The sequence below is a fragment of the Rattus norvegicus genome, chromosome 9 (assembly GCF_036323735.1).
Source record: "Rattus norvegicus strain BN/NHsdMcwi chromosome 9, GRCr8, whole genome shotgun sequence".
NCBI lineage: Eukaryota > Metazoa > Chordata > Mammalia > Rodentia > Muridae > Rattus > Rattus norvegicus.
Window position 1 is genome coordinate 2448506 of NC_086027.1, and position 20135 is coordinate 2468640.

At 39.7% G+C, this 20135-nt stretch overlaps 1 protein-coding gene across 4 annotated transcripts in view; it reads left to right on the forward strand.

Annotated features, from left to right (window-relative positions):
• Adgre1 (adhesion G protein-coupled receptor E1) overlaps nucleotides 1-20135 on the forward strand; it is a 155562-nt gene that overhangs the window by 119108 nt on the left and 16319 nt on the right. The window contains exon 17 of one of the 4 annotated variants that reach the window (XM_039083468.2): nucleotides 10010-19946. The exons of the other annotated variants lie outside the window; for them this stretch is intronic. Coding sequence (XP_038939396.1) covers nucleotides 10010-10015 — 6 coding nt within the window. The 3' untranslated portion in view covers nucleotides 10016-19946. Of the gene's footprint in view, nucleotides 1-10009; nucleotides 19947-20135 lie in introns of those variants that run through there. 4 annotated transcript variants of the gene reach the window in all.

A 20135-nucleotide genomic window follows, 5' to 3' on the forward strand; every position in this document is an offset into this window, starting at 1 on the left:
AGGTGGAATCTCATGGCTGATTTGCATTTCCCTGATTACTAAGGATTTTGAACATTTCTTTAGGTGCTTCCCAGCCATTTGGTTCCTCAATTGAGAATTCTTTGTTTAGCTCTGTACCCCATATTTTAATAGGATTATTTGATTCTCTGGAGTCTTACTTCTCAAGTTCTTTGTATATATTAGATATTAGCCTTCTATCAGATGTAGGATTGGTAAAGATCTTTTCCCAATCTGTTGGCTGCCTTTTTGTCTTACTGACAGTGTCCTTTGCCTTACAGAAGCTTTGAAATTTTATGAATTCCAATTTGTTGATTCTTGATCTTAGAGCATAAGCCATAGCTTTTCTGTTCAGGAAAATTTCCCCTGTGTCCATGTGTTCGAAGCTCTTCCCCACTCTCTCTTCTATTTTTTAAAATCTATTTTCTTGGATATTTATGTATTTACGTTTCAAATGTTATGCCTTTTCCCCCTCTCCCATGCCCTCTCCTCCTGCTTTTATGTGGTTGCTCCCACTCCCACCCACCCACTCCAACCTCAATGTACTGGCATCACCATACATTGGGGGAAAGGAGTCTTCAAAGGATCAAGACATTTCCTCCTAATGATGCTGGACAATGCCATTCTCTACTACATATATGGCTGGAGTCATGGGTCCCTCGATGTGTACTCATTGGTTGGTGGTTTAGTCCCTAAGAACTCTGGTGAAGTCTGGTTAGTTGATATTGATGTTCTTCCTATGGGGTTGCAAACCCCTTCAGCTCCTTCAGTCTCTTCTCTAAATACCCCATTGGGGTCCCCCTGTTCAGTCCAATGGTTAGCTGTAACCATCCTCATCTGTATCAGTACGGCTCTGGTAGAGCCTCTCAGGAGACACCCACATCTTGCCCCTGTCAACAAGTGCTTCTTGGCATCAGCAATAGTGACTGGCTTTGGTGGCTGAAAGTGGGATGGATCCCCTGGTAGGGCAGTCTCTGGAAGACCTTTTCTTCAGTTCCTGCTCCATTCTTTGTCCATGTATATCCTCCCTTGAGTATTTTGTTCTTCCTTCTAAGAAAGAATGAAGCATCCACAGTTTGGTCTTCCCTCTTCTTGGGCTTCATATGATCTGTGAAGTTTTTCTCAGGTATTCCAAGCTTTTGGGCTAATATCTACTTATCAGTGAGTGTATACCCTGTGTATTATTTTGTGACTGGGTTACCTCACACAGGATAATATTTTCTAGTTTCATCCATTTGCCTAAGAATTTCATGTAGTCATTGTTTTTATTAGCTAAGTGGTACTCCATTGTGTAAATGTACTGAATTTTCTGTATCCATTCCTTTACTGAAGGGCATCTTGGTTCTTTCCAGGTTCTGGCCGTTATAAATAAAGCTGCTATGACCATAGTGCAACATGTGTCCTTGTTATATGTTGGAGTATCTTTTGGATGTATGTCTAGGAGTGGTATATCTGGGTCCTTCATATAGAACTATGTTAATTTTTTGAGGAACATCCAGACTGATTTCCAAAGTGGTTGTACCAGTCTTCAATCCCATCAACAATGGAAGATTGTTCCTATTTCTCCACATCCTCGCCAATATCTGCTGTCACCTGAGTTTTTGATCTTAACCATTCTGACTGGTATGATGTGGAATCTTAGGGTTGTTTTGATTTGCATTTCCCCAATGACTAAGGATATTGAATGTTTCTTTAGATGCTTCTCAGCCATTCAATATTTGTCAGGTGAGAATTCTTTGTTTAGCTCTGTATCCCACTTTTAAAAATAGGATTATTTGATTCTCTGGAGTCTAACTTCTTGAGTTCTTCGTATATATTGAATATTAGCCCTCTATTAGATGTAGGATTGGTAAAGACATTTTCCCATTCTGTTGGTTGCTGTTTTGTCCTAATGACAGTGCCCTTTGCCTTACAGAAGCGTTGCCATTTTATGAGTTCCCATTTATTGATTCTTGATCTTAGAGCGTAAGTCCTTGGTGTTCTGTTCAGGAAATTTCCCCCTGTGCCTATGTGTTCAAGGCTCTTCCCCACTTTCTCTTCTATTAGTTTCAGTGTATCTGGTTTTGTGTGGAGGTCTTTGATCCACTTGGACTTGAGCTTTGTACAAGGAGATAAGAATGGGTCAATTTGCATTTTTCTACATGCTGACCTCTAGTTGAATGAGCACCATTTGTTGAAAATGCTGTCTTTTTTTCTGTTTTTAATTTCTTATTGGTTATTTTTTATCTCATTTCAAATGTTATTCCATTTTCTGATTCCTTCTCACAAACCCCTATCTCATCCCCTCTTCACCCTGCTTTGATAAGGGTACTCTACCACCTACCCAGTCCTGCCTCACTGATCTACCACTCACCTATGCTGGGGCTTTAAACCGTCACAGGACTAAGGGCCTCTCATTCCATTGATGCCATAAAAACATCTTCTGTTAACAAGGTAATCTTATAAGGACAGCATTTAACTGGGGCTGGCTTACAGGTTCAGAGATTTAGTCCATTATCACCATGACAGAAACTTGGCAATTCCAGACAGGCATGGTGCAGGAGGACATGAGAGTTCTACATCTTTATCTGAAGGCTGCTAGTAGAAGACTGTCTTGGAGGCAGCTAGGATGAGAGCATTAAAGCCCACACCCACAGTGACATACCTACTCTAACAGGGCCACACCTCCAAATAGTGTCCCTCCATGGGCAAAACATTACAGCATCCCTTTCTATATCCAATTGATAATTCTGTAAATGCTGGCAAGATCTTGGTATTTTATTTTTATGACCCATCATGGATCTCATATTTTGTAAATATTTGTCCTTTTTTTATATGTCTAGATGGCTTTTATTACATATTGTCTTCTTTTTTTTTATTAACTTGAGTATTTCTTATATACATTTCGAGTGTTATTCCCTTTCCCGGTTTTCGGGCAAACATCCCCCTCTCCCCTCCCCTTCCTTATGGGTGTTCCCCTCCCAACCCTCCCCCCATTGCCGCCCTCCCCCCAACAGTCAAGTTCACTGGGGGTTCAGTCTTAGCAGGACCCAGGGCTTCCCCTTCCACTGGTGCTCTTACTAGGATATTCATTGCTACCTATGAGGTCAGAGTCCAGAGTGAGTCCATGTATAGTCTTTAGGTAGTGGCTTAGTCCCTGGAAGCTCTGGTTGCTTGGCATTGTTGTACATATGGGGTCTCGAGCCCCTTCAAGCTCTTCCAGTTCTTTCTCTGATTCCTTCAACGGGGGTCCTATTCTCAGTTCAGTGGTTTGCTGCTGGCATTCGCCTCTGTATTTGCTGTATTCTGGCTGTGTCTCTCAGGAGCCATCTACATCCGGCTCCTGTCAGTCTGCACTTCTTTGCTTCATCCATCTTGTCTAATTGGGTGGCTGTATATGTATGGGCCACATGTGGGGCAGGCTCTGAAGGTGTTCCTTCAGTCTCTGTTTTGATCTTTGCCTCTCTATTCCCTGCCAAGGGTATTCTTGTTCCCCTTTTAAAGAAGGAGTGAAGCATTCACATTTTGATCATCCGTCTTGAGTTTCATTTGTTGTAGGCATCTAGGGTAATTCAAGCATTTGGGCTAATAGCCACTTATCAATGAGTGCATACCATGTGTGTTTTTCTGTGATTGGGTTACCTCACTCAGGATGATATTTTCCAGGTCCAACCATTTGCCTACGAATTTCATAAACTCGTTGTTTTTGATAGCTGAGTAATATTCCATTGTGTAGATGTACCACATTTTCTGTATCCATTCCTCTGTTGAAGGGCATCTGGGTTCTTTCCAGCTTCTGGCTATTATAAATAAGGCTGCTATGAACATAGTGGAGCACGTGTCTTTTTTATATGTTGGGGCATCTTTTGGGTATATGCCCAAGAGAGGTATAGCTGGATCCTCAGGTAGTTCAATGTCCAATTTTCTGAGGAACCTCCAGACTGATTTCCAGAATGGTTGTACCAGTCTGCAATCCCACCAACAATGGAGGAGTGTTCCTTTTTCTCCGCATCCTTGCCAGCATCTGCTGTCACCTGAGTTTTTGATCTTAGCCATTCTCACTGGTGTGAGGTGAAATCTCAGGGTTGTTTTGATTTGCATTTCCCTTATTACTAAAGATGTTGAACATTTCTTTAGGTGTTTCTCAGCTATTCGGCATTCCTCAGCTGTGAATTCTTTGTTTAGCTCTGAACGCCATTTTTTAATAGGGTTATTTGTCACCCTGCGGTCTAACTTCTTGAGTTCTTTGTATATTTTGGATATAAGGCCTCTATCTGTTGTAGGATTGGTAAAGATCTTTACCCAATCTGTTTGTTGCCGATTTGTCCTAACCACAGTGTCCTTTGCCTTACAGAAGCTTTGCAGTTTTATGAGATCCCATTTGTTGATTCTTGATCTTAGAGCATAAGCCATTGGTGTTTTGTTCAGGAAATTTTTTCCAGTGCCCATGTGTTCCAGATGCTTCCCTAGTTTTTCTTCTATTAGTTTGAGTGTGTCTGGTTTGATGTGGAGGTCCTTGATCCACTTGGACTTAAGCTTTGTACAGGGTGATGAGCATGGATCGATCTGGATTCTTCTACATGTTGACCTCCAGTTGAACCAGCACCATTTGCTGAAAATGCTATCTTTTTTCCATTGGATGGTTTTGGCTCCTTTGTCAAAAATCAAGTGACCATAGGTGTGTGGGTTCATTTCTGGGTCTTCAATTCTGTTCCATTGGTCTATCTGTCTGTCTCTATACCAATACCATGCAGTTTTTATCACTATTGCTCTGTAATACTGCTTGAGTTCAGGGATAGTGATTCCCCCTGAAGTCCTTTTATTGTTGAGGATACTTTTAGCTATCCTGTGTTTTTTGTTATTCCAGATGAATTTGCAAGTTGTTCTGTCTAACTCTTTGAAGAATTGGATTGGTATTTTGATGGGGATTGCATTGAATCTGTAGATAGCTTTTGGTAAAATGGCCATTTTTACTATATTAATCCTGCCAATCCATGAGCATGGGAGATCTTTCCATCTTCTGAGGTCTTCTTCAATTTCTTTCTTCAGTGTCTTGAAGTTCTTATTGTACAGATCTTTTACTTGCTTGGTTAAAGTCACACCGAGGTACTTTATATTATTTGGGTCTATTATGAAGGGTGTCTTTTCCCTAATTTCTTTCTCGGCTTGTTTCTCTTTTGTGTAGAGGAAGGCTACTGATTTATTTGAGTTAATTTTCTACCCAGCCACTTTGCTGAAGGTGTTTATCAGCTTTAGTAGTTCTCTGGTGGAACTTTTGGGATCACTTAAATATACTATCATATCATCTGCAAATAGTGATATTTTGACTTCTTCTTTTCCCATCAGTATCCCCTTGATCTCCTTTTGTTGTCTGATTGCTCTGGCTAGAAGTTCAAGAACTATATTGAATAAGTAGGGAGAGAGTGGGCAGCCTTGTCTAGTCCCTGATTTTAGTGGGATTGCTTCAAGTTTCTCTCCATTTAGTTTAATGTTAGCAACTGGTTTGCTGTATATGGCTTTTACTATGTTTAGGTGTGGGCCTTGAATTCCTATTCGTTCCAGGACTTTTATCATGAAGGGGTGTTGAATTTTGTCAAATGCTTTCTCAGCATCTAATGAAATGATCATGTGGTTTTGTTCTTTCAGTTTGTTTATATAATGGATCACGTTGATGGTTTTCTGTATATTGAACCATTCCTGCATGCCTGGGATGAAGCCTGCTTGATCATCGTGGATGATTGTTTTGATGTGCTCTTGGATTCGGTTTGCCAGAATTTTATTGAGTATTTTTGCGTCGATATTCATAAAGGAAATTGGTCTGAAGTTCTCTTTCTTTGTTGGGTCTTTGTGTGGTTTAGGTATAAGAGTAATTGTGGCTTCATAGAAGGAATTCGTTATTGCTCCATCTGTTTCAATTTTGTGGAATAGTTTGGATAATATTGGTATGAGGTCTTCTATGAAGGTCTGATAGAATTCTGCACTAAACCCGTCTGGACCTGGGCTCTTTTTGGTTGGGAGACCTTTAATGACTGCTTCTATTTCCTTAGGAGTTATGGGGTTGTTTAACTGGTTTATCTGTTCCTGAATTAGCTTCGATACCTGTTATCTGTCTAGGAAATTGTCCATTTTGTGTAGATTTTCAAATTTTGTTGAATATAGGCTTTTATAGTAAGATCTGATGATTTTTTGAATTTCCTCTGAAGCTGTAGTTATGTCTCCCTTTTCATTTCTGATTTTGTTAATTTGGACACACTCTCTGTGTCCTCTCGTTAGTCTGGCTAAGGGCTTATCTATCTTGTTGATTTTCTCAAAGAACCAACTTTTGGTTCTGTTGATTCTTTCTATGGTCCTTTTTGTTTCTACTTGGTTGATTTCAGCTCTGAGTTTGATTATTTCCTGCCTTCTACTCCTCCTGGGTGTATTTGCTTCTTTTTGTTCTAGAGCTTTTAGGTGTGCTGTCAAGCTGCTGACATATGCTCTTTCCTGTTTCTTTCTGCAGGCACTCAGCGCTATGAGTTTTCCTCTTAGCACAGCTTTCATTGTTTCCCATAAGTTTGGGTATGTTGTACCTTCATTTTCATTAAATTCTAAAAAGTCTTTAATTTCTTTCTTTATTTCTTCCTTGACCAGGTTATCATTGAGTAGAACATTGTTCAATTTCCACGTATATATGGGCATTCTTCCCTTATTGTTATTGAAGAGCAGTTTTAGGCCGTGGTTGTCCGATAGCACGCATGGGATTATTTCTATCTTTCTGTACCTGTTGAGGCCCGTTTTTTGACCAATTATATGGTCAATTTTGGAGAAAGTACCATGAGGAGCTGAGAAGAAGGTATATCCTTTTGCTTTAGGATAGAATGTTCTAGAAATATCCGTTAAGTCCATTTGGCTCATGACTTCTCTTAGTCTGTCTACATCTCTGTTTAATTTCTGTTTCCATGATCTGTCCATTGATGAGAGTGGGGTGTTGAAATCTCCCACTATTATTGTGTGAGGTGCAATGTGTGTTTTGAGCTTTAGTAAGGTTTCTTTTGCATATGTAGGTGCCCTTGTATTTGGGGCATAGATATTTAGGATTGAGAGTTCATCTTGGTGGATTTTCCTTTGATGAATATGAAGTGTCCTTCCTTATCTTTTTTGATGACTTTTAGTTGAAAATTGATTTTATTTGATATTAGAATGGCTACTCCAGCTTGCTTCTTCTGACCATTTGCTTGGAAAATTGTTTTCCAGCCTTTCACTCTGAGGTAATGTCTGTCTTTGTCTCTGAGGTGTGTTTCCTGTAGGCAGCAGAATGCAGGGTCCTCGGTGCATATCCAGTTGGTTAATCTATGTCTTTTTAGTGGGGAGTTGAGGCCATTGATGTTGAGAGATATTAAGGAACAGTGATTATTGCTTCCTGTTATATTCATATTTGTGTGCTTTTCTTCTCTTTGTTTTGTTGCCAAGATGATTAGTTTCTTGCTTCTTCTAGGGTATAGCTTGCCTCCTCATGTTGGGCTTTACAATTTATTATCCTTTGTAGTGCTGGATTTGTAGAAAGATATTGTGTAAATTTGGTTTTGTCATGGAATATCTTGGTTTCTCCATCTATGTTAATTGAGAGTTTTGCAGGATACAGTAACCTGGGCTGGTATTTGTGTTCTCTTAGGGTCTGTATGACATTAGTCCAGGATCTTCTGGCCTTCATAGTTTCTGGCGAAAAGTCTGGTGTGATTCAGATAGGTCTGCCTTTATATGTTACTTGAACTTTTTCCCTTACTGCTTTTAATATTCTTTCTTTATTTTGTGCGTTTGGTGTTTTGACTATTATGTGACGGATGTGTTTCTTTTCTGGTCCAATCTATTTAGAGTTCTGTAGGCTTCTTGTATGCCTATGGGTATCTCTTTTTTTAGGTTAGGGAAGTTTTCTTCTATGATTTTGTTGAAGATATTTACTGGTCCTTTGAGCTGGGAGTCTTCACTCTCTTCTATACCTATTATCCTTAGGTTTGATCTTCTCATTGAGTCCTGGATTTCCTGTATGTCTTGGACCAGTAGCTTTTTCTGCTTTACATTATCTTTGACAGTTGAGTCAATGATTTCTATGGAATCTTCTGCTCCAGAGATTCTCTCTTCCATCTCTTGTATTCTGTTGGTGAAGCTCGTATCTACAGCTCCTTGTCTCTTCTTTTGGTTTTCTATATCCAGGGTTGTTTCCATGTGTTCTTTCTTGATTGCTTCTATTTCCATTTTTAATTCCTTCAACTGTTTGATTGTGTTTTCCTGGAATTCTTTCAGCGATTTTTGCGATTCCTCTCTGTAGGCTTCTACTTGTTTATTAATGTTTTCCTGTGTTTCTCTAAGGGAGTTCTTCACGTCTTTCTTGAAGTCCTCCAGCATCATGATCAAATATGATTTTCAAACTAGGTCTTGCTTTTCTGGTGTGTTTGCATATTCCATGTTTGTTTTGATGGGAGAATTGGGCTCCGATGATGCCATGTAGTCTTGGTTTCTGTTGCTTGGGTTCCTGTGCTTGCCTCTAGCCATCAGATTATCTCTAGTGTTACTTTGTTCTGCTATTTCTGACAGTGGCTAGACTGCCCTATAAGCCTGTGTGTCAGGAGTGCTGTAGACCTGTTTTCCTGTTTTCTTTCAGCCAGTTATGGGGACAGAGTGTTCTGCTTTTGGGCGTGTAGTTTTTCCTCTCTACAGGTCTTCAGCTGTTCCTGTGGGCCTGTTTCTTGAGTTCACCAGGCAGGTCACTTGCAGCAGAAAAGTTCGTCTTACCTGTGGTCCCGAGGCTCAAGTTCGCTCTCGGGGTGCTGCCCACGAGCTCTCTGCGGCGGCAACAACCAGGAAGACCTGTGCCGCCGTTTCCGGGAGCTTCAGTGCACCAGGGTTCCAGATGGCATTTGGTGTTTTCCTCTGGCGTCCGAGATGTGTGTGCAGAGTGTCTTCTGGTTTCCCAGGCGTGTCTGCCTCTCTGAAGGTTTAGCTCTCCCTCCCACGGGATTTGGGTGCAGAGAACTGTTTATCTGGTCTGTTTCCTTCAGGTTCCGGCGGTGTCTCAGACGCAGTGGTCCTGCCGCTCCTGGGCCCTCCCCCACGGGAACCCAGAGGCCTTATACAGTTTCCTCTTGGGCCAGGGATGTGGGCAGGGGTGGGCAGTGTTGGTAGTCTCTTCCGTTCTGCAGCCTCAGGAGTGCCCACCTGACCAGGCGGTGGGGTCTCTCTCCCACGGGGTCTGGGAGCAGAGAGCTGCTGTGGGCTGGGATCCGTGGGTGTGGGACTCCCGGTAAACACGAGGTGCCCGGTCCTAGAGGAATTCTGCCTCTGTGTGCCCCGAGTTCACCAGGCAGGTCTCTTGCAGCAGAAAATTTGGTCTTACCTGTGGTCCCGAGGCTCAAGTTCGCTCGCAGGGTGCTGCCCACGAGCTCTCTGCGGGGCAGCAACCAGGAAGATCCCTTTTTTTTTTTTTTTACTATTCCGGAGGCAATCTAGAATTCTATCTGATTGGCTGTAGTAAAAATCTGACAGCCAATCACTGGGCGGGAAGTAGAGGCAGAACTTGAGAGGTGGGGAAGGCAGGTACTGGTAGAAGAAATGAGACAATGGAAATGTGTCCCCTACAGAAAGAGAGGGGCAGGGAGGTGCTGTGGCAGGCATTGTGAGAAGAAATGAGGCAAGGAAAATGTGCCAGCAGACATGGAGGTGAACAATGGATCAAAATGGAGAAGAGATGTAGAACTAGCAATGTGATAGAACATAGTGCCAAGATTAGTCAGGTTAAATTAGGTAGCTGGCTGGGAGCTAAAAGGTCTAAGCTTTAAAATATTAAAAAACCTTGTATCATTATGTATATTGAAAATCCCACTATATAAATCCCAAGGAGGCAGTTCTGTATGACAGCTGCATTTGGGAACAGATAATATATAAATGATAATTATTGTGACAGGAGTGGGTGCAGTGTCCCATGACTCCATAAACAATGCTCAACACAACTTGAAGGGGATCCATTTACATAGGCTGTGTTATGAATTGTGTTTCCTAGACCTAGGCAGAGACATGGCCATGGATGAAGACAAGACAGCCACTGAAGGAAGATACAGTGAGCAGAAAAGTGATCTTCAAGGAAGCTTCAGCATTCGGTCGACAGGCTAAGAGGGAATAGATATTAATAGAAGGGGAAATAAAGGCTATGAAGAGGGTATCTACGGGAGCAATGTGACTGAGGTGGTTGATGGAAAGGATATCAAGGGGGCAGTGGCCAATGGTATCCAGGGGAGCTGAGAAACCCATCAAGGTACCTGGTGGAGTGCTTATCTTGTTAGCTTGATGGGATTTGGAGTCACTTAGGAGATATGCCTCTGGTATGTCTTCGAGAACACTTCGAGAGAGGTTTAAGTGAGGAGGTGAAAGCCTATCTGGAAAATGAGCAATGCCATCACATCAGCTGTGGCGCTGAACAAAATAGAAGCAGGTGGAGGACCAGCATTGGCTTTGTCAGGTTTCTCCTTACAAGAGCAGCATGAGTAGCTGCCTCTTATTTCCATCACCACACTGTAGTGGCCTGAATGAGAATGTCCCCCAAAGGCTCAGGTGTTTAAACACATAGTCTCCAGTTGGTGGTGTTGCTTTGAGAGGGTTAGGAGGTACAACCTTGGTGCAGGAAGTATGCCACTGGGGTGGGCTGTGCTTCCGATTTGCTTTTTCTGCTCAGTGTTTACATTTGAAGATGTGAACTCTCAGCTTCCTGTATCTGCCACCAAGCCTGCTACCTGCTGCATTGCATTTTTGCCACAGTGACTCTTATCCTGTAAGCCCAAAGAATCTCTTCCTTCTATCAGTTTCCTTGGTCATCGTGTTTTATCACAGCCACAGAAAATTACTTACACACATGCCTTCTTTGTTATGGTGGGCCATATCCTTAAATTATGAGCCCAAATAAACCTCTCCTTCCTTAAACCACTCCTGTCAGTGATTTTTGCAACAGTGAGACAAACTGAATAAATAGTCATGGATTGGCAGCCACTCCTGCCCCTGCCTTTTAAATTGGCTTCACCATTTTCTCAGCAGCCTATTGGTCATCGACCTCAGCAAAAAGCTAGTCCCCTTCCCCCACCAGGAGTCTTAAGGGTGATGAAGTACCAAGGTCAAAGTGGAATGGACTGAAGAATGACTGTGAGGTAAGAGAACTAACATGAAGGATGTCTTCCAGCCATGTAGGCCAAGTTCCTGGATGGGCTGAAGTTAGCACAAAGGGACATGGTAACTTTACAAGAACCCCAATTTAAAGTTCAGAAGTAGTTAGGTTTTTTGAGTCTAGGTTTGTCTTACTTATTTTTCTCTGCCATTTTCTCCCCTTCTGGAATATGACATTGATTAGAATGTGAGTGTTTGAGGTGTTGACAAGGGAACAAGGGGCTGGAGTTTCCAGAACAAACATTGAGTTAATTCTACTGCTACATCTGAACAATGTGGATAAATTAGAAAAACATGGCACAGACCACACACAATGCTTGAATGGTCCCCCACTGATGTAAGGATTAATAAGTCCCTTAGTCCCTTTTGTTAAGTATTCACTACCATCCTCCATCAGTGTAACAGCTATTCTTTAAGGAACACCAACTTTGTCATCCCTCCTAGGACATGATGTCTCTCAACTCTGTGGATGGAAAGGCATGAGGGGAGGGGCCTAGGGAGCTCATTGGCTTTAGGCATGCTTGTCTGGATTGGCAACAACTTTTGCCTTGTCTTTCATGGTTTCTGTAGATTGCCTCTGCCGCTCAGGCACCTAAAATCTTGCTCTCTGAGGCGCTGCATAACATGAAGCTTCCTTCCAGAATGTTCTTTAGAGAGAACCCCAAGAACTGGCATTTATGTTAATTCAAAGAAAGCATATATGAATAGCCTACCCACTCAGTTCTGTTCTTGCAACAGAACACTCATTTACAACATGTCAATGTCAGCAATGTCTTTTTCTATTGGATGGTTTTAGCTCCTCTGTCAAAGATCAAGGGACCATAGGTGTGTAGGTTCATTTCTGGGTCTTTGATTCTATTCCACTGATCTACCTGCCTGTCTCTGTACCAATACCATACAGTTTTTTATCACAATTTCTCTGTAATACAGCTTGAGGTCAGGGATAGTGATTTCCCAGAAATTCTTTTATTGTTGAGAATAGTTTTCCCTATCCTGAAATTTTTGCTTTTCCAAATTAATTTTCAAATTGCTCCTTCTAATTCCATCAAGAATTGTGATGGGGATTGCATTGAAACTGTAGATTGCTTTCGATAAGATGACCATTTTTACTGTATTAATCCTGTCAATCCATGAGCATGGGAGATCTTTCTATCTTCTGATATCTTCTTTGATTTCTTTCTTCAGAGACTTGAAGTTCTTGTCATCCAGATATTTCACTTGCTTGGATAGAGTCACACCAAGATATTTTATTTTATTTGTGGATATTGTGAAGGGTGTTGTTTTTTCTAATTGTTTTCTCAGCCTGTATATCCTTTGTGTAGAGAAAGGCTACTATTTGGGTTAGTTTTATATCCAGACACTTTGCTGAAGTTGTTTATCAGCTGTATGAATTCTCTGGTGGAATTTTTGGTGTCACTTAAGTATACTATCATATCATCTGCAAACAGTGATATGTTGACTTCTTCCTTTCCAATTTGTATCCCTTTGACATCTTTTTGTTGTCTAATTGCCCTGGCTAGGAATTCAAGTACTGTATTGAATAGGTAGGGAGAGTTGGGCAGCCTTGTCTAGTCCCTGATTTTAGTGGAAATTGCTTCAAGTTTCCTTCCATTTAGTTTGATATTGGCTACTGGTTTGCTGTATATTGCTTTTACTATGTTAAGATATGGGCCCTGAATTCCTGATCTTTCCAAGAGTTTGAATTCAAGGGATATTGAATTTTGTCAGATGCTTGCTCATCATCTAATGAAATGATCAGGTGATTTTTTCCTTGAGTTTGTTTATATAGTGGATTAAATTGATGGATTTCTATATATTGAGCCATCTCTGTATCCCTGGGATGAAGCCCAGGATCATGATGGATGATGGTTTTAATGTTGTTGTGGTAAAAAAGAAAAATGTCATGACCAGTTTTCACACATACAGGTCTGTGCTTTCTCTCCTGAACATACAGCTTTCCTTCCCAGCTCTCTCTTTGACCCAGGCAGTCTGCATGCCATTCCAGTGTGGCCCCTTGCCACACTGTTTTGCTTTAACTCATAGTTCCCTTGGGTTGTTACCTCACCAATTCCGTAACGGGCTTGGTGCACCCCACCACCACAAATTCTCTTGAACGCAATTAAGTCGCCACATGAAAAAAAATCACACAATAACCTCTGATCCAATTGATAATATATAATTTGCCCATCTAGACAGCACAAGATCCTATACACATCCATCCCTTATAAATAGTCATAGGACCTGTATCTATGCACAGAGAAGATTCTTAACATCTGCTGCTATGTTCTCCCAGCTCCTTCTCCTTGCTCCTTCTCCTTCTCTCCTGTATCTCCCTTCCTTCTAAAACCTCTGTTCCTGCCTCCCTTCTCATCCAATGACAGGCCTCGTTTTATCTTATCTGCCTTTACCTGCATAATGGCATCAACCTACACTTCACCCTTCTGGTCTAATTAAAAAAAAATTCTCTCTCAAATGTAAGCTGAGCACAACTATTATAATTTTGTAATAATTAACACCCAGTCCAACATTTTATCAGTTAAACAGAATATTTAGTTATCTATTCCAACTTAAGAAAGGCTTAAAATCCATGTTATATCCTGGATATCTTGTATACTATGTGATAACTATCTAATTAAATATGTATTCTCAAGGTTAAACAGCCTTGATGGGCTATGAGACTATAACTAGTTTCAACCCCATCAGAAATCAGAGACAACCAATATATCTGTAAATATAGGAAGCCTAACATGACTCCCAGAACTGAGAAAGGTGAGACATTTTTTTACTTGCACAGTTACCTGTTAGTGACATATGAGAGCAGGTCTTCAGCCTTTTGGCCTAGGATCATCTGACAGATTTTTTAAGTGCAGAATTTCAAAGGGCTGGTCCTTCTGGCTCAGCAGAAATTATCAATTCACTATTCTGCAATGTGTCTTTTTCTGGACAGTATTTAGTCTGTAGAATAATCAGGCAATTTCTGTCCAGTTACTACCCAGTCACAATGGAGGTGGATATATTCAATTTCTTCTTTGAATCCACCAAAGGGGATAACATTAAATGTCATATTTTTGGATTTCTGCCATTTTTGAAAACAATTTATCTATATAAAGAAATCTGGACTGTTGTCCATTAACCACTCTCAGCTATTTCTGATGAGAATACTTTGAAAACACCTTAACAGTAAACTATCAGCCATGAGTTTTTTATTTAGTCCTTAATTCCTATGCTTAATCATCTCAGATTAGTTTACAATGGCATTAAGAGAAGGATTGGGTCCAAACCTTGTACTTTTAAATTTTTGGTAACAATAAAGGGAATTTATGCCAATGAAAGCCTTAACTTGTATCAAATAAATTCTATACCAATATAAAGATTATAACTTTAGCTTAGTAACAAATACAAGGATTTTTACCAAATGAGATTATGGCTATACAATCAATTCTAGCTAATTCCTTTCTGTTAAATTATGACCATTTTTAAATTCTTTAGAAAGACAACCTTAGAATAACCACTTTTAGCCTCTCAAAGTTTAGGGAATCTGGGCAATGACTCTTCAATAACTTCTTCAAGCTGTATGTGGGCATTGAGATATCCTTGTGGGGAGAGGGTATGGAAAATGGAGGAATAATTGTTGTAGCCTGATGTCTGTCTTGACTGGACTCAGGGGAAAGTCCTTGAGATCAGGAATCCAAGCAGCCAGGTCAGCATTCGGATGATGAGCTTTACAAAGCTGTACATTCTCTAAGATATAAATCTCAAAACAAAATTTTAGTATCACGATATCTTTTTGTTTGAGTGTCTTGAATTTAATTTTTCAGTAGGTCTAACTTTGTCAAATCTAATCAATATAACTGGATTGATATGATTGGATTGAATGGAAGATGTCCAAAGCCTAATCACCATTTTTAAAAACACAAAGACAAAAAATGTTTCTTCCAAAATATTGTGTTCTTTAGTCTGTAGCCAGAAAAGCTTGTATCTTGTACTCTGTCCCAGAGAAATAATGTAACCACAAGATTAAAAATCATGCCCATTGTGAAAATTAAAGCAATATAAAACAGAGAAGTAAGCTAAACAATACCGTATGAGCCTGTTTAGGCTTCTCTAATCTGTCATGCTAGGAAATTAACCCAGAATTCCCATGGAGCCTGTGTTAAGAGAATATGAACCTTCTGTTTTGGTAAACATAAAAAATAACTACAAATCCTCACTAGCTAGCATTGATGAGCCATATGGCATAGCGAGGTAATTCATAAAACAATTTAATCACTTTTTTATTAATACCAATAACAATACAAAGTAAGCAACTTGTCAAACTAAGACTTTAGACCAAAATATTACCATGTTAAAATATTACAGATGTTAAGCTCTCTGCCTGGAGCATCAAACTTTTATTTATTAATATCTTCTATAATATATATCTGTATTCACTCTGTCTGGTGTACAGACTTCCATTTTATAATAACTTTTATGATTTGCAAATATCACCACTCTCTACTTGGAGTCAGTGACTAATCTTCCCTATCTAAGTTCTGAACTGCAGGTGAAAATCCCCATGTGATTCGGATAAACTCTGTACTCTCTCCTTCCAACTATAAAAACAAATTTAACCACATTTCCATTAATACATGTCATTAAGAAGCAGGCAACTTGTCAAACCAGGATTTTAGCTTAAAATTCCTGTGGAGCCCACATTAGAGAGAATCTGAGTATCCTGTAGACCAAAATATTACCATCTATCTGTTAAGCTCTCTACCTGGAGTGTCATACTTTTATTAATAACTTCTATGGCATATGTCTGTATTCACTCTGCCTGGTGTTACAGACTTTAATTTATTTCCACCTAGTTCTGAATCATGGATGAAATTCCCCATGTGATTCAGACAAAGTCTGTATATAAGTATTCTAAAAGCAAATAAACCAGGCTTTTAAATAAACCATACTCTAATCAACACCGGCTAAGGAAGCAGGCATCTTCCATTTATTTAGCTCTCTGTGGCTAGGAGCAGCCTGCACTTTCCACAGCAGGGGACCTGAGCCTGCTAGCAGACTGCCTCTGTTTCTTTTGTTTAAGATTCCTGAGCTAGCAACATCATGTGACTCAACATGGCACTGGACCCTTCTTAGAAAATAAAACACTTTCAGGCTGAAAAACTTCAATTTTTCATGGATTCTTGCCTCACGTTTGGTGCCACTTATGGTAAAAAAAAAAGAAAAAAACTGTGAAACTGGTTTCCATGTATATTGCTCAGCACTTTGTCTCCCCTTGACTTTCTCTCTGACCTGGGCGGTCTGCGTACTATTCCAGTGTGGCACCTTGCCATGCTGTTTTGATTTCACTCACAGTTCCCTTGGCAGGTATACACCAGGCATACACATCTCAACTCTATGGCAAGTTTGGTGGGTTCCGCCACCACAACTTTTAACTCAATTAAGTCACCACATGAAAGAACACACCACACAATAACCTCTGATCCATTTGATAATATATAATTTGCCCATCTAGACAGCACAAAATCATGTACATACCTATCCCTTATAAATAGTCATGAAAACTTGTATCTATGTGCAGAGAAGAATCTTAACGTCTGCCGCCATGTTCTCCCAGCTCCTGGCCCTCGCTCTGGCTCCTCCTCTTCTGCTTCTCCCTTCCTTCTAAAACCTCTGTTCCTGCCTCCTTTCCTTCTCATCCAATGACAGGCCTCATTTTAGCTTGTCTGCCTTCACCTGCATAATGACATCAACCTATACTTATTTGTTCTTGGATTTGGTTGCGTGTATTTTATTGAGTATTTTTGCATCAATATTCATAAGGGAAATTTGTCTGAAGTTATCTTTCATTGTTGGGTCTCTGTGTGGTTTAGGTGTAAGAATAATTGTGACTTCATAGAATGAATTGGATAGTGTTTCTTTTCTTTCTATTTTGTAGAATACCTTGAACAGTATTGGTATTTGTGTTCTTTGAAGGTCTGATAGAATTCTATCCTAAACCCTTCTGGGCGTTTTTTGCTTGGGAGACTTTTAATGACTGCTTCTATTTCTTTATGGGTTATGGGACTGTTTAAATCATTTATCTCATTCTCATTTACCTTTGGTACCTGATATCTGTCTAGAAAATCATCCATTTCATCCAGATTTTCCAGTTTTGTTGAGTATATGCTTTTGTAGTAGGATCTGATGATTTTTTAGATTTCTCCAGTTTCTATTGTTATGCCTCCATTCTCATTTCTGATTTTGTTACTTTAGATACTGTCTCTGTGTCCTCTGGTTAGTCTGGCTAAGGGTTTATCTATCTTGTTGATTTTATCAAAGAACCAGCTCCTGGTTTTGTTGATTCTTTGTATAGTTCTTTTTGATTCTACTTGGTTGATTTCAGCCCTGAGTTTGATTATTTCCTGCTATCTACTCCTCCTGAGAGTATTTGCTTTTTTTTGTTTTGTTGTTGTTGTAGAGCTTTCAGATGTACTGTCCAGCTGCTATTATATGCTCTCTCCAGTTTCTTTTGGAGGCACTCGGAGATAATGAGTTTCCCTATCATCATTGCTTTCATTGTGTCCCATATGTTTGGGTGTGTTGTGCCTTTATTTTTCATTAAATTCTAAAAAGTCTTTAATTTCTTTCTTTATTTCTTTCTTGGCCAAGTTATCGTATAGTAGAGCATTGCTCAGCTTCTGTGTGTATGTGGGCTTTCTGTGCTTTTTGTTTTTATTAAAGATCAGCCTTTGTCTGTGGTGATTGGATAGGATACATGGGATTATTTTATTCTTTTATCTGTTGAGGCATGTTTTGTGACCAGTTATATGGTTAGTTTTGAAGAAGGTGTCAGGAAGTGCAGAGAAGAAGGTATATTCTTTGTCTTAGGATGAAATGTTCTATAGATATCTCTCAAATCCCCTTCATAACTTCTGTTAGTCTCACTGTGTCTCTGTTTAGTTTCTGTTTCCATGACCTGTCCACTGCTGTGAGCGGTTTGCTAAAATCTCCTAGTAATACTGTGTGAGGCTCAATGTGTGCTTTGAGCTTCAGTAATGTTTCTTTTACAAATGTGGGTGCCCTTGCATTTGGGGCATAGATGTTCAGAATCAAAAGTTCCTCTTGTTGGATTTTTTCTTTGATGAGTATTGTTGTCTTTCTCCATCTTTTTTGATAAATTTATTTGAAAGTCTATTTTATTGGATATTGGAATGTCTACTCCAGCTTGTTTCTCTAGTGCATTTGCTTGCAATTTTTTCCCAGTCTTTTACTTTGAAGTAGTGTTTGTCATTGTCACTGAAGTATGTTTTCTGTATGCAACAAACTGCTTGATCCTGTATCCGGTCTTTTCACCTATGTCTTTTTATTGGTGAACTGAGTCCATCAATGTTGAGAGATATTAGGGATCAATGAATATTGCTTCCTATTATTTTTGTTATTCGAGGTAGAATTATGTTTGTGTGTTTCTCTTCTTTTAGGTTTGTTGCGATAAGATAATTTCTTGTTTTTCTTGGGTGTAGTTTCCCTCCTTGTGGTAAAGTCTTTTCCTTCTATTAGCCTCTGTAGGGCTGGATTAGTGGAAAGTTATTGTTTAAATTTCATTTTGTCTTGGAATACCTTGGCTTCTCCATATATGGTAATTGCAAGTTTTGCTGGCTATAGTAGCGTGGGCTGGCATTTTTGTTCTCTTAGGGTCTGTATGACATCTGTTCAGGATCTTCTGGGTTTTAGAGTCTCTGTTGAAAAGTCTGGTGTAATTCTTATTTTTCTGCCTTTATATGTTACATGACCATTTTCCCTTACTGCTTTAAAGATTCTTTCCTTTCTCTGTACATTTGGTGTTTTATTTATTATGTGACGGGATGAATTTCTTTTCTGGTACTACCTGTTTGATGTTCTTCAGGCTTCTTGTATGTGTATGGGCATCTCTTTAGTTTAGCAAATTGTCTTCTATAATTCTGTTGAAGATGTTTGCTGGCTTTTTGAGTTGGGAATCTTCACTCTCTTCTATATGCATTATTTTTAGGCTTGGCTTTTTTTTTTTCATTATGTCCTGGATTTCTTGAATGTTTTGAGATAGAAGATTTTTGCTTTTTTTTTTTTTTACTTGACTGTTGTGTAAATGTCTTCTATGATATCTTTTTTTTTGTTAAACACATATGCTATATATTTATTTTTTACTAAAATAGGAAATTATATATATATGTACATATATATATTTCATATTTTCCTTAAAGTTTATTGTGGAGCCAGGTGTGGTGACTCACATCTATAATCCCAGCATTCAGGAAGCTGAAGGAAGAGGATTGCTGTGAGTCTGAGACCAGCCTGAGCTACAGAGAGAGCCTCTGTCTCAAAAGTCACAGTGACAAAAACTCCTGTGGATATTCTTGGGCATCAGTGCAGTAATGCCACCTTAGGGTTAAGCGACTCGGGGTCTTTTCTAGCCCATTGTCCAGACTGGCATCTATTTCAGCTTTTGCTGGGTGACTCCATCTTTCCAGGTTGTTTAATCATAAAAAGTGTAGCGGTGGCCTGACTCGTCCATTGACACCTGTGCACCCTCGGGCAAGCCTGTCAGAACGGCTGGATAGAAGCCATGCATGCACGCCTTTGACTCTTTTTTTTTTTTATTAACTTGAGTATTTCTTATATACCTTTCGAGTGTTATTCCCTTTCCCGGTTTCCGGGCAAACATCCCCCTTCCCCCTATGATATCTTTTATGGCTGAATTTCTCTCTTCTATCTCTTGTATTCTCTTGGTGACGCTTGCATTTGTGACTCCTGATCTCTTTCTTAAGCTTTCCATCTCCTGGCTGTCCCCCTTTGTGTTTTCTTTAATGTTTCTATTTCCATTTTTAGATTCTGTATAGTTTGTTTAATTCCTTCACCTGTTTGATTGTGTTCGCCTATATTTCTTTATAGGATTTATGTGTTTCCTCTTTAAGGGCTTCTCAGTGTTTACTGGTATTCTCCTGTGTTTCTTTAAGGGAGTTATTTAT